The 15428-nt window shown below is 34.4% G+C and overlaps 1 protein-coding gene across 2 annotated transcripts; it reads left to right on the forward strand.

The window, feature by feature from the left end:
* The first annotated feature begins 2190 nt into the window (after nt 1-2190).
* LOC101246464 (adenosine monophosphate deaminase) lies at nt 2191-15192 on the forward strand. Of its 2 annotated transcripts, XM_010327481.4 has the most exons (21): nt 2191-2734; nt 5581-5738; nt 5967-6138; nt 7092-7270; nt 7428-7479; nt 7597-7724; nt 7801-7980; nt 8059-8126; nt 8222-8364; nt 8756-8817; nt 9533-9646; nt 10163-10303; nt 10776-10928; nt 12495-12548; nt 12631-12741; nt 12953-13126; nt 13204-13284; nt 13702-13835; nt 13916-14014; nt 14630-14756; nt 14837-15192. In XM_010327481.4, coding segments are annotated over exons 1-20 (2565 nt in total). In that variant the 5' UTR covers nt 2191-2373; the 3' UTR covers nt 14631-14756; nt 14837-15192. The 2 variants fall into 2 exon arrangements, with proteins under 2 accessions (XP_010325783.1, NP_001340703.1); NM_001353774.1 differs by lacking the exon at nt 13702-13835 and having other exon boundaries at nt 2248-2734.
* Nucleotides 15193-15428: the final 236 nt, after the last annotated feature.

Below are 15428 nucleotides of genomic sequence, written 5' to 3' on the forward strand. Positions count from 1 at the left end.
ACTTTAGGTAAAATCTTAATTTAAACATTAATTGTTACCATGCATCTTCTACGTGTTTATTTTTAATTTTAACATCAACAAGTGTGATAAGAATAAAAGAATTACATAGGTTTAATTAGTTTCGAGGGATAATGCCTAAGTACCCTCTCAACTTATACCTGAAATCTTAGAAGGTCCTATTATCTCCTGAACTTATTTTATTAATAATTTTTACTCCTTTTCGACCTACGTGACACTATCTTGTGGGTCCAACGATGGTTGACTTTTTTTTTTCAAACTAGTGTCACATAGGCTAAAAAGGGATAGAAAATTACTTATAAAATAAGTTCAGGGGTAATAGGACCTTAATATAGTATAAATGTGTCTCTGGGATTTCGGACATAGGTTGAGGGGGTACTTGTGCATTTTTCCTAGTTTCTATATATAGTTAGTCTAAATCTAAATCATATAGAAAGGTTAAATATTGGGCTACGTCAATAACACGTTCAAAATAATAATTAGCTACGACGTCTATTAGTAGAGCTTGGTATTGCTATTACTTCTTGTACGATATTACATGATGATAATGATAGTGCAACTAAAATTGCTACAAATTTGATGCAACATGAAAAAATAAAAACATAATAAAGATGGATAAATATTTAAAAATTATTATCGATCGTCTCATCACTCGATAATACATTTTTTTCGTAAATAATTTATCTTCAAGTTGCTATTGAATGATCACGTTATTAATTTATGAGAGATATTAGCAATGCTATAATTATAGGATAATCACAAAATATTCTCTTTCTTAAAGTATGATGTAATGATATATTGTATAATTATAACAATATATATTGCTTTCTAAAATAGGACTTAGAATCTACATTTGTATAGCTATAAAAATTCCTATTATGTCATTCAAAATAAACAAAAATCATAGTATATTTAGAAAATCTCACGTTTTTAATAAATCTTTTTTTTAGAAAAATATTCTCTAATCAAAGTCTTAACGTATGAAATCATAGTAACATAAACTTTTTCTTTGAAAAAAACCTTTTAGTTATCATCATATGAATAGCCATAAAATAATATTTCGATTTAATTAAAAACTCAAAAAGTTTACTCATGTCCGTTCATTGTTCCCCAATCCCCACCCTTTTTAGTTGAAACTTTTAAAGTTTCTTGATTAATCAAGAAATATTATCCATTTCTAAATAGAAGATATTAAGTACATTTATTTAATCTCATTTTTTTATATTGTAGAAATTCAATCTACTTTTCCTATTATATTATAACTAATAAATATAATTTATATTTTGTCGAAGCATAATTTTTTCATCTTCTCCAACAAACACTAAAAAGAAATATTTCTTTGCATAAAATTTTCCCTAATCAACATTTAAAAAATGTGAAATTTCAACTCCTCAACTTTATTTTCGATACTTCTTATTCCCATTTCAGTAGTTCAATGAAAAACAATTTAAACCATCGCATAATAAAATGGAATACTCCAGTCCCCACTAATATGCCGTAACCCCCCTCCCCCCAAATGTCACTCCACTTAACTCATTAATAAATTGTAGTTATATATATTTATCAATTACAGCTATATATATTAAGCTGTTTTTTTTTTTATAATTTCTGTGTTCGTATAATTTGCAGGTTTATATAATTTACAGGTGAATTTGTATAGCTTGCATGTATTTTTGTATAATTAAGTTATTTTTGTATAAATTTAAAATAAATAATTTATATCAATACAAATATTTAAACTCTATTTTATACATTACATTATATAAATATACAAATTTTGAATTATACAAATGTGCAAAATATACAAACTCAAAATGTAGCCTAATAATTATTACGAAAGATTAATCGCGAGTGATAATTAACTAAAATTATACTATGTTTATTTAACTATTTAATTTTTTAACAAAGTAATTTATACTATATCTTTTAATTTATTTATCTTTTTTAGTTCATTTCGAGATATCAAAAAATAATTTTTTATCAATTTTTAAATTTAATTTTTATATGATATGTATTAAAATCATAAGATTAAATTTATATATGTAATTTAAAATTATAAGAAATATTTATTTAAAAGGTGAAAGCTCATAGAATAATATATATAAAAAATAAAAATAAGAATTAAAAATTAGGGCTTTTTTTATGATTGGCCTTGGCCCCAGAAATTAGCTCGAACCGGCACTGCTTTTATCTTTATAAATATTCAGCTTTAGCTTCAGTATTATCTTCACTCTTCTCTTTCAAAATAACACATTTTGTCTTTCTTATACATGTCTCTCTCTAGCTCTACTATTGAGTAGGGTTTCTCAGTTTCATTAGATATCAGCTGTTGTTACTTTTACCTGAGCAAACAAAATGGATGCACATACTGTTCATCTAGCGATGGCGGCACTAGTTGGAGCATCGATTGTAGCGGTATCCGCTTACTATATGCACCGGAAAACCCTAAATCAGTTACTAGAGTTAGCGAAAACCATAGAAAAGGGTAAGGACCTTGATGGCGTGGAAACGGAGGAAGACGGCGGCGGATACTCGAGGAACTATGCAGTGAGGAGGCGGAACCGTAGCCGGAGTAATGGATATTATCGCGGTTCTTCTGCTTCATTTCCGGATGTGACGATGGCCAATTCAGGTGAGGTTGAAGAAAGGAGGAATGGTCCGATACATGTGGAATCTATTCCAGCCGGTTTACCCAGGCTTCATACTCTTCCTGAAGGTATGCTATGATGATGATACTTATTTAATGTACTGGATATATGTTTGCTGTGGTATTTTTAGGTCAGTAACTTGTGTTCATTTTTGGAAATTGATCATTTTGTAGTATGAATGCAATGGATGATATTCAAATGAGAATTACATGGGTGAGACATACTTGTCATTGCAGTTTTAATGATTTGTGCCAATTGGTCTATTATAAAGTTCGTGAGTTTTTTTAATTAATAGGATGAATTAACAATTTGGTGTCTTTATTGTCCTGATGTTTGATGTTTGGGGCGGGATATTTTGATACTTAATTCTTTAAAAAGAATAAGAAATCCTTTTTGTTTCCTTTTGAATTCCTGAGATGTTTCATTTTTTCAATTAAATTTGAACAATCTACTTACATTTGTTTGCATAGAATAAACAACAACCGTATACCCACTACTGGGATTTGGAAAGAGTGGTGTGTATGCGACTTTACCCCAAGTTGTGAAGGTGGAGAGATTGATTTCAATAAACCAGTAAGAAAAGGAAATACAATAGTGAAGAATTCATATAAGAATTAAGGAGAAAAGAATGGCAACAACACAGCTAGTACGACAATCAAATCAGAGGAAGCAACGTGTAGTAATATAATCTAAGAATAAGGTAGTAGGGGAGCGTTAATAATAATACTGACAAGGGAAAATTATATTTTGATATGGCAGCTCAAATTCGAGCCCAGGTGTCCACGGTCACAGCGTGGAATTCTTACAACTAAGCTACAACCATACGTTAATGATGGTGCATTATTATGTCAGGGATAAAGGAAGGATTCTTTTTACATTTCTTGTTTATTTAAGAACGTATAAATATAATTGGGTGGAAGGGATGTAGATGACCTGTACTGATTTGGCGTGAATGTAAGCATAATTAATTGATCAATGGAAAATTTCCTCTTTAATCACATTTAGCACATAAATGTGCTGATTACATATACAGTTGTACAAAAAGTTGCCTTTTTACTGACTAGAGAGATTAGCTCAAGAGGAAGTTTTTTCCTCCGCCTCTAACCGTGAAGTTGTGGGTTTGAGGTGCAAAATTAATAACACAATTGATTCATGTGAAGCATAAATCTAGGTGACCATATCATAAAATAATTAGTTGTGGAGAAACTCAAAGAAATTATCCATGTCATTTACAACATTTAGTTTTTATTCCAAATAGAGAAGAATCAAACAGACATATTTAGTCCAGAGAGGATGACACTATTCCAGAGAGGACACTATTTCTTGTTAGTCCCTTAAAAAAAGAACACTTTTAAGATTTGAAAACAATTTCACTTGAAATTCCATTTAAACCTTAATGACAAGCTTTAATAGCCAAACATATTTAAGATCACAAGTTTTGGAAGTCTTTCTTTCTTTTTTAAATTCTATACTCAGTCAACACTCGAATTATGTCATATAAATTGAAATAGAAGGCTTAGATCCTTCAAAGTAGCAATTGTTTTGTTCTTTTCTGCACTAAAGACATTTTAATGTATAAAGGAATAATATTTTGAAGTTTTCATGCTATCTGGATTTTGCTTCCCTTCCGGTTGAAAAAAAGGTTGCCTCAAGGCATTAGGGTTTCAGTTGTTTTTACTAAGATTTAGACGCTTAAATGTTGATATATATTTGAATCGATTAAGATATTATATTTCTGGCCATTGAATAATTAAAATTGTTTGTTTTGTAGCTTCTGAATGTGGATTAAATACCTTTATTTAAACAATAATAAATATTAGAGTATTTGATTTTTCGAACATCTTTCTACCTTTTCTCAAAAAAGGGAACTTTCTCCGAATATCTTTCTACCTTTTCTCCAAAAAAGGGAATTTTCTCCGAACATCTATCTACTTTTTCTCCAAAAAAAAGGAACTTTCTCAGAACATCTTTTTTTGGAGATGTAGTTATACTAGGCAGCTGTTTGGCTTTTGATATGCTACAAATTTGGAATGCAACCTTTCTGAGCTTAGGTGTCGGTTGTCATATACTATTGGTAAAGAAGCGACTGAAAAAACCAAGCGAGTTGCTAGTGACAATTTCTGTAGTTTGCGCTATCTTGAAAAAAAACAAATGAGTTGCTAGTGACAATTTCTGTAGAGGTGCTATCTGCAATGACAAGGAAATTATCCTTTCTTTACTATTGGAAGATCTGCAGTAGCATAACCATTTTATGGTGGAAAAGGTTAATAGCCTAACTTTGTACTCAAGTGCAGTAGTAGTTTTTTTTACATGGATACAATTTCCAGATATATGGAAGATGCTCGGGTACATCGTGTTGTCCTGGGTGTTTCAACGTCCCAGTACTTTTGAATACCATAACTCAGAATGCGAATAATGTCTTGCCATATGCTTACTCCTTTATGTTACTTCCTAGAAGTAGAATCTTGAGTAGGAAGTAATTATAAAACAAATGAGGCCATTGATTATCCCTGATTTGAGTTCAATCAAGCATTTTTTCAGTAACTTATTTCTGCCTCATAAGACAGCGTCCTAACTCACATACAATCATGATCTGATGTTTGACATTACTGCAATCAGTTTTTTTATAATGGAATCCAAGGAACGGAGAAATTTGCCTTGAGTGTGCTGTGTCCTGGTTATCATTCCCTAGATGCTTTAGTGATCCTATGACATGCAAAAGAGGCATTGAAGGTGTTGTTCCGGTATAAGCGGGTGTTTTTGTACTTGACTCTGGCCATATGTTTTGATTCAGAATTTTACAAGATATGTTGCTTATTTGTCTCTCTTTTTTTATTAGAACTGATCTGTACTTGAAGTCAAAAAGTTTTCCACTATGCCATGTTCACCATTTTTTTAAATTCTTTTTTTGAAGGGAAATCAAGATCTACACATTCGCTTAGACCAACTTCTCCGAAGTCTCCAGTTGCAAGTGCAAGTGCATTTGAAAGTATAGAAGGATCAGATGAGGAAGACAATATTACGGACACTACTAAACTTGACACTGCCTATCTACAAACTAATGGGAATGCGGTACTGGTGGACTTCCCCCATTCCCCCCCCCCCCCCCCCCCCAGACACAAAAATAAAACAAGAGCGGAAAATAGCCATCATAATCATGCTTTTCGATTCCAAGTATATTACTTACCATGGAAAACATATATTTTAAGGTTTCACAATGACTGCAAGGACAATTTTACTATGTTCATGAACATATCAATCTTTTGATTACTTCTAACAATTTGCGAAATTGCTAAACAGGGCCCAGATGCTGACGGGGAACAAATAGCTCTGGCTGCAGCAGCAAGTATGATTCGCTCACACAGTGTCTCTGGTGACTTGCATGGTGTTCAACCTGATCCAATAGCTGCAGATATTCTACGGAAAGAGCCAGAGCAAGAAACATTTGTACGACTGAAGATATCCCCTGGAGGTAATTTTCCCTTTTGTATTCCAGTCCTTGGCATGCTATCAAAGGTTCTTAAACCACTATGCCTTTTTTTGAATCTCGGAGACTCAGCATAGCATTTTCGTATTCAGAGAAAGCAAAATAACACTGAGTACCTAGATGTGCATCATTACAGCTTTTTCATCTGTACACTAAGGTATGTCATGGTCACTCGAAGCATTGTTGAAAGGAAGTCTTATTTGTCTTTCCTCTATCTTAAATAAGAGTAAAAATAAATCACATTTAAGGTAAAGAAATTAGAAACATGCCACCCAATTCTGCATATACCAAGTGAACCAGTGATCATAACTGGATTTTGGAAAAAACAGGAGATGCAACTTACTTTTATTGCCCATGAGAGGCTTTCCTATAAAGACATAAAAAGTTTCATTGTCAAGCATCATCATAGTTCAATATATCAAAGGGCAAAATGAACATTCTTTGAGTAGTATCTTTTCTCTCCTCTCTATAGTAGCCGATCTATATTGACTCTCTACCTTTCTTGGGGCTCAAAGTGTGCCCTTGCATAACCTGAGAAACTAAATCACCATGTCCATCTACTTTGTCATTTCTTTTTTGTTCTCTTTTGTATTAGATAAGTTATGTTGCTGTTGTCTTATTGGGAATGAGCATTGAATTAGTGTACTATGTGCTACCTAAACTTAATGACTGATTGGCCAATTTGAGTGTTTATACTGGTATCAGGAGTACTATATTGCTGTAGTCTTGATGAGAATATATTCTCATTGTATCATTCTCCAAATTTTGGATCTTGTTACCTAGTATGCAGAACAAAAAATAAGAACTCCTTGTAAGAAGAGGAAGTATACTTTCTGTACTGTAGCTGTTCCTTAGAAGTAAAAAAAGAGTAGTGATGTCTCTTTTATGTGTTAAAGGTTCCAGCATCCTTTAAATTTTTTTATTAATGCAATTTCTAGAGACACCATCTGCCGATGAAGCGGAGGTCTACCGAAACTTGCAAGTTTGTCTTGAAATGAGACAGAGTTATGTATTCAAGGAGGCTGTTGCTCCTTGGGTGAAAGAAGTAATCTCTGATCCATGCACCCCAAAGCCAAATCCAAATCCATTTGAATTCACTCCTGAAGGAAAATCTGATGTAAGTTTTTATGTGCAAGAAACACTACCATCACTATCATTAATGCTAGATTTGTGGATATGGTATTTGTTGCTACTACAATTTTATTTTCAGGAATAGATATATGTGTTCTATTACTCGTGGTTTCTGCTGATAAACTTCTTGATTACGTCAACAGCATTATTTTCAGATGGAAGATGGAGTTGTTCATGTATATGCAAATGAAGATTGTAAGCCTGGAAAGCTCTTGTACTTCATTATTTCTTACCTTTATAGTTTATAAGGACTATCTAATTCGTGGTCTATTCACTCTTAATGTCTGCCCCTCCCCCTTGCACTTGGACCAGCTACGGAGAAACTTTTTCCTGTTGCTGATGCTACTACCTTTTTCACCGACTTCCATCACATCCTCAAAGTAATAGCAGCTGGAAACATCCGAACTTTATGCCACCATCGCCTAGTGCTTCTGGAACAAGTATATACCTCCCTGCTCGCTTTTCTTCCTGATAATATGACATGTAATTTGGTTATGACACTTGGGTTTTATCCAGAAATTCAATCTACATTTGATGCTCAATGCGGATCGAGAGTTCCTTGCTCAGAAAAGTGCACCTCATCGTGACTTCTACAATGTGAGGAAGGTTGATACGCATGTTCATCACTCAGCATGCATGAATCAGAAGCATTTGTTGAGATTCATCAAGTCAAAGTTAAGGAAGGAGCCTGATGAGGTATTTTTTCGTTTTTATTTCTTTTCTGATGTATGCTTCAGTTCTCTGATTCTCTAGACATCTCCTGATTTTCTTCAGGTTGTGATATTTCGCGATGGAACTTATATGACCTTAAAGGAAGTCTTTGAGAGCTTAGATTTGACTGGGTAAGAAAATAGTGTCTAGGAGTTGGTGTTTGAAAGAGTATGTGGTTTGACCTAACTACTAACGAGATTTCATGGTTTTACTCTTCTTTGAAAAGGTATGACCTCAATGTTGACCTCTTAGATGTTCATGCTGACAAGAGCACCTTTCATCGTTTTGACAAATTTAATCTGAAGTACAATCCCTGCGGTCAAAGTAGGCTGAGGGAAATTTTCCTTAAGCAGGATAATCTTATACAAGGTATTCTTGTCATATCTTTAATTCTTTCTAGTTGGTCCTATTATCACTTTATATTCATCTTCTATAAGATCAAACAGAAGTTGTAGTCTGGTTTCAAAGTTATCAAGTAACTATCCCATCTTACCTGAACTTGGATGTGGGTAAGTATCTGAATGTGTATAGCTATGTTTCTGGTATGGGTATGTTTAACTTTAGCAAATTCAAGTTTTGTCTTGAAGGATGTGCATTAAATTTGCATAGCACATACCATGCCATACAACATTCAACTCAGGTGACCTAAGGAAAATAAAAAGTGCACTAGATATTGGGTAACTCAGATTGTCTTATCCCAACTGAACTGACGTCCAATTTATTGAAGTTATTTAATGATGTTTTATGATTTCTGTTGCAGGTCGTTTTCTTGCTGAGCTAACTAAGCAAGTGTTTTCTGATCTTTCTGCAAGCAAATATCAAGTAGGTTCATTCTTGTAACTGATAACTGTTATCCTCTTTCCCCCTGTTTCTTCCTAACATGTCTCATTACCCTCCCGACTCACTAAAAACTGGTGTCTCTGAAAACTTAATTATTGCCAAATGCAGTCTGAAATATCTTTGTGAGCTTGGGGTGACTCTTGTTATGCCTCGGTCCAAATTGCATTGCATAAGTTTACACTGCTTGCAATACAATGTTTTTCTCTGTTGTTATTAAAACATGATCAGAATGATGTTGTATCTAAAGGTACATTTTAGTTAAAAAGAACTATATTTCCCATGGTCGAGCCCTGTCATTTCCAGTTTCTTAATATACAAAAAGTTCAAAAAGCAGCAAGGTCCATGGGACTTGAAGATAAAAATGGCAATTGAAGCACACACTTCTTTTAAGTAAAACGGATGCTAAAATTGTTATATTAGAGAAAAACCAAACATGTAGTAGTCATTTTGTGGTACCTGATATACAACTATGTTGATATTAGTTGTATTCCTCGAAGGTGAGATTCAAAGAACCGACTGCTTCTGATTGGGATCACTTTGTGCCTTATTGTTTGCGCACATACTTCTATCAAGTGTGTGGCCATGAAGCAATAACTCCTCATGTCATATCACTTTAAGCGACAAAGCGATGTCAGAATACACTGGTTGTCTGTCCTTTTCATTTGGCTTCTCTTAATCTTTATCCACTTTGTTGTAGATGGCAGAATACAGGATATCAATATACGGCCGAAAGATGAGCGAGTGGGACCAACTTGCTAGCTGGATAGTGAACAATGAACTCTACAGCGAGAATGTTGTTTGGTTGATTCAGGTATGATAAAATATATGCAATTGCTGGTCAATTGTAAGCATTTTGGTTGTCGCGTCTTAACTAGTTGTGACTTTGGATTAGAGCTGGACATTTCTCATGATATATGTCACACTTTCTCTGGTTACTCTCTTAGGGGGAATGTAAAAGCATATGAGTTCGGTGTGTCTATTTCCAATTAGTTTAGATGATATATGTGCAATTACAAGGAGGCATGTGATTGAGGTAAGATCATGAAGACTGTCTAAATATAATCTTAACCTTCAACCTTAATCCGACTAAGCTAAGATTCCTAAGATTGAAAATTAATATTCACAACTTGGTAGACTTGGATTAGTCTGATTACCTTCTAAAAAACACTTCAGTTATCTTACGCTAGATCGTCTTAATCCATTTAGTGACTTAGTTTTATTTCTGTCGATAGTGACCATTTAACTTTCATTTGTATGAAGGAATGGATGGAAAATATATTTTACTTCATTTGCTGTTGTTCTTATTCTATGCTTTCTTTTTCTCCAGCTTCCGAGACTGTATAACATATACAAAGAAATGGGGATTGTGACATCATTTCAGAATATCCTTGACAACATCTTTCTGCCCTTGTTTGAGGTTACTGTTGACCCAGATTCACATCCCCACCTGCACATCTTCTTGAAGCAGGTATGATTTACTAAACTTTAGAATTATCTTCCTTGTATTTACTGACGGGACATGGTCGGCCCATGTTCGGTTGAGGACTAAAGATTTTGGTAGTCAAGTTTGACTCCGACTTGTGATGCATATTTTAGGAAGTACCAAGACTGCTCCTATGGTAGTACGTGTTGGGATCGAGTTTGATCGGTTGTATTTGCTATTTATTTTTCCCTTCCCTCTATTATGTGATATCAGGGAAAACATCTACATTTGGCGAATGTAAAGATCTTTGTTGAATACATCATAAAATAAAGTAGATGACCCAAAATATTATTGTGAAGGAAAAAAAAGGGAATGGTATATAAGATATAACTGTGGCAGCATGTTTCTTCAATTTCAGTGCGCTGCCTTTGGAATTATTTGCAGCAATCATCCACTTCTTTCTATCCTTTAATCACAATATGTTCTTACTTGCACGTCTTGTTCTGTTATCTTAAAGGTTGTTGGATTGGATTTGGTGGATGATGAAAGCAAACCAGAAAGAAGGCCTACCAAACACATGCCTACACCTGCTCAATGGACTAACGTATTCAATCCTGCATTCTCATACTATGTCTACTATTGTTATGCTAATCTCTACACCCTGAACAAGGTTCGTAAGTTACTTCAGTTCTATTTCTTCCTTTCCCCTTTTATTCCTGTCATCAATCTCTTCCTTCTCTGATTGGAAACGGACAATAGTGCTACAACCTTTTCATAATTATCTTGCATTTGAGGATGCTTTGGTGATAGATTGGTGAAATGGACAGTGGGAGAATTAGTTTGAATGGACCACTATGTATGAAGTAGTATCTTATTTGCTAAATGAACCTAGCTAAGGCATTATGACTCCATTTGACTTGGCTCATTAAAAGTAGCTGATAAGCATTACTTATGAGTGCTGAAGCTGATTTTATGAGTAAGCAGCAATGAAACTGATGATATATAGGAAGTGTTTTCGGTCAAAAAGTATTTTAAAATGACTGAAATATCCTTAAAGCTAATTAAAAAATACAAGTTCATAGTATTTTTTACATGAAAAGGGTTGTTTGACAGAAATAGAAAGAACTGAGAGTTGAATTGTATATTAAGAAGAGTATTTCAAAGATTACAAAAGGTTTTAGGGATGAAACTGTAAAAGGTTTGGTCAAACCAAAAGTTCTCATAAGCTTTTAAACTATAAGTCAGGAGTGACAACTGATGGATTTTGGTTTACAAGCTCGTGATGTATAAGCACTTTTGGTGTTACCAAATGCATAGATAAGACAAAAATGCTGATAAGCTAGTTTTGACAAGACTTATAAGCTTAAAACAAACACCCCTCTGGGTTTTCTGCATAAATGTGTCCTTATTTTCATGAAATATATATTTTTTGGACATGAATATTTGGGAAAAACAAACGTATGTACACAAGAAGTATACCAAATAGCCGAAAACCTACTAAAAGATGTGGTTTTATACAAACGGAACCCAATCTTCTCTACCTACAAGAGCCTCATGGGTGCTTAAAAAGGAAATAAGGGTAAGACGGATCTCCTCAACCATACAGGATTGATCTCTTATCTCTTCAAAAGTATCCTGTCTCCTATTTCCTGCTCCAGACAGCCACGTAAGTGTTAGTGGAGCAACATTCCAAGCATTGCGGCTTATCTTCTGTTTATCATAATTTTGGCTAAAAGTAGCACTTTCAGTGTCTGGCATCATTCAATGTTCCATAAAATGCTTCCGGTACAACATTTGCTGATTGCTTGAGAAAGATGGTGAGAAACACATATTTAAGACCATTAAAGAAAAAGGAAGGTTGTTTAGAATCTAGAGACGGTCTGTCTCAACTATACTTCGAGATAACATTCTATGTCTTTGTTGGTCCTTGTCTTTTATTTTTTGATGTGTATGGAAAAAAAAACTCAATTGTTATTATTGTATTTCTGTTTGATGGTTGTTAAAGGAAGTTGGGATGGTTTCATATTACCTCATTAGCAAATCCATTTTCACACTAGAGGGATTTGATCCTAGTCTACAATGAATGTGTTGCAAGTTCAGGATCACTGCTCTAGGTTTGTCTACCACAATATTGATAGAGAAATGATTGCTTTACCACACAGATATCTCGTTGATATATATGCTCTTAACGCTTTTCATATGTACAGTTCTGACCCTTTCGAAATTTACATCTCAGTTGCGTGAGTCAAAAGGCATGACGACCATCAAATTCCGGCCACATGCTGGGGAGGTAGTCACTCAGGCATATCATTATATTGTGTGTTAATTACGAGTTACTTTTGTTTGATGATTAGATGTTTTACTATCTACAGGCTGGAGATATTGACCACCTTGCAGCAACATTTTTAACATCCCATAATATTGCTCATGGTATCAATTTGAGGAAGTCTCCGGTACTTCAGTACTTATATTACTTGGCTCAGGTAAATGAAGAGATTGAAGTGAATTTTTTGTGGTCATGTGAAAATGTTTTTTTTTAGCTGAGGGTATATCACAAACAAAACTCTCTACCCTATAAAGGTAGGAATAAGTTCTACGTACACCCCATCTCCCAAGACCCCACTTGTGGCAATATGCTGGTTATGCTGTTGTTGTGTGTGTTTCTGATTATCAGTCATGACCTTTTTTTGTCAGATTGGTTTGGCAATGTCTCCTCTTAGTAACAATTCTTTATTTTTGGACTACCATCGGAATCCTTTGCCCATGTTCTTCTTGAGGGGCCTGAATGTTTCTCTTTCAACGGATGATCCCTTGCAAATTCACTTAACAAAAGAAGCCCTGGTTGAAGAGTATAGTATAGCTGCGTCAGTGAGTATTCTTTGTTCTTGGCTGAAACACTTGATGGTGTCACTTTGTCAAGGGGTTTAATTGTTTTCAGCATGCAGGTTTGGAAGTTGAGTTCGTGCGATTTATGTGAGATTGCCCGCAATTCAGTTTACCAGTCTGGTTTCTCACATGCACTAAAGGTTTGTGTATCTCCAAAAAAATTTAATTGCTAATAGCATGGTACTTTGATCCCAGCTCTCAATATTCACCAAAGCTCATGCCTTTTTCCAATGGCTACCAATCTCTGCTTTCACCAATTTTCATTAGTCAGTTGATGCACACTTCCAATGTTTGTAGATCCACATGGATGCCTCGAAGTGCAATTCATCCAACTGAAATCTAAATCTGATTACATCTATATCTCATTTGCCTTCATGTTACCTTTTCTAAAAACAACAATATTTCATTGGGGGTACCCTTCTATTCGTTGTCACTGTGCTCATTTTTTGTTTCTTGTTGTTAGGATGAGTACATTGAATATTGAGGTTCAGTAGTGAACTTGTAATTGTTTGATTGCAATCATGTTCTGATTTTCCCTGTTTCCTTATTGGGTTTAGGTGTTGGACTGTCGGGGTCATTCCAGGTCAGTGGGAATGGCAATGACATCCAGCTCCTCTGGCTTTGGAATCGATGACACTTTCTGCATATTTTACATGTTTACCTTCTATTGCTCGTCTTACTTAAATGGCTGGTGTGTGCTAATTTCCCTGGTTGGGATTTTTGATGCTTGTGTTTGTGTTTTTTCCTGACATATTCCACTTCTATACTTAGTCCCACTGGATTGGGAAGGAGTATTACAAGAGAGGACCAGATGGAAATGATATTCATAGGACAAATGTGCCTCATATCAGGCTTGAATTCCGTGATATGGTAAGTGTTTATTTCTGTAGTATATAATGTACCTCAATTTAGATCCTCTTAAGTGGAGAATTGTATTGGAATTCTACTTGTATAACTCCTTTCTAATGTTCATTGCACCTTACTGGACGAGGGAATTATTTGTTCTCTAAAAGCAGCTTGAAGATTGCGTTTCTCCTTGACTAGAATTTATATCTTATGGTGTTGGCAGAAGAGCACTGATCGTTGTTCTTGTTATTCCTTTTTCAGTTGAAAATTGTAAAACAAAATTTTCATACTGTGATGTTTCTATTTATTTGATATTTGGGTTTTAAGATACTCTCTGGTGACACAAATCTTTAGTTTTTTTTTAAAATAGTTAAAACCCTGTATTTAACCTATGAAGCATCAAGATTGCGTTTCTCCTTGACTAGAATTTATATCTTATGGTGTTGGCAGAAGAGCACTGATCGTTGTTCTTGTTATTCCTTTTTCAGTTGAAAATTGTAAAACAAAATTTTCATACTGTGATGTTTCTATTTATTTGATATTTGGGTTTTAAGATACTCTCTGGTGACACAAATCTTTAGTTTTTTTTAAAAATAGTTAAAACCCTGTATTTAACCTATGAAACATCATTGTTCCTAGATATGGAGGGAGGAGATGCAACAGGTTTATCTAGGCAAGGCTGTATTTCCTTCATTTGTTGACCCATGATGTGCATTGGTAATGCATTTATATCAGTTACAAGAGTACAGATTCAGAATATCTGGAGGTAAGGAACAATTAGAAGTTCTTGTCACCAATCATCATGGCTTTATGTATAATATTAACCAATTTTTTCAATTTCTGCAGGCTTGGCCATCTAGCGACTCTAGAAAGGTTCTCCACTATGAGATATATCTAGAATTTGGATGTTGAGGGGAAAATAAGGTTGGATGAGTGCTAGACCTTATCATTTGATGATGTGGTAGTAACATTCAATAAGAGTGATCTATGAAGACCGGTAATTGAGGAAGCAACTGGAGCTCTAGCATAAATAGCACAACTGCAAAGCAATCCACTATCTCAATAAGGAATTATGTATAATATATCCGAATGGTAGGTTAACAAACATCAGATAGATGCATCGTAAGATATATTCTGAATGTTGCATGGTCCCATTGTACTATATTGACGTGTTGGCTAAATAAAAAGATCGATTGCACCTATTTTCTTTTCTCTACCCTTTCGGGTGCAGAGTTGCAATGCTGTTGTTTGGGAACAAGGTAGGGTTGGATGGTGATCTGTTTTATGTCGACGTGCTTTTTAGTGCTATTGAGTTGTAGAATCCTTGGCTATATGTTATATTGCACAAAAGTGAGAGTTTGATGTCTAATTACTAAATATAGTGGCAGTTTGGATTATTATGGAATGTAGCATCGAAACATATTCGGCCGAAAAATTG

The sequence above is a fragment of the Solanum lycopersicum genome, chromosome 9 (genome assembly GCF_036512215.1).
Source record: "Solanum lycopersicum chromosome 9, SLM_r2.1".
NCBI classification, from domain to species: domain Eukaryota; kingdom Viridiplantae; phylum Streptophyta; class Magnoliopsida; order Solanales; family Solanaceae; genus Solanum; species Solanum lycopersicum.

Bases quoted from the DNA above. Each gene is read 5' to 3' on its own strand.
- LOC101246464 (XM_010327481.4), top strand. From the start codon at position 2,374: ATGGATGCACATACTGTTCATCTAGCGATGGCGGCACTAGTTGGAGCA. The intron at 7,271-7,427 runs GTAAGTTTTTAT...TTACGTCAACAG, and splicing joins CTCCTGAAGGAAAATCTGAT to CATTATTTTCAGATGGAAGA. The intron at 8,818-9,532 runs GTAGGTTCATTC...ACTTTGTTGTAG, and splicing joins TTTCTGCAAGCAAATATCAA to ATGGCAGAATACAGGATATC.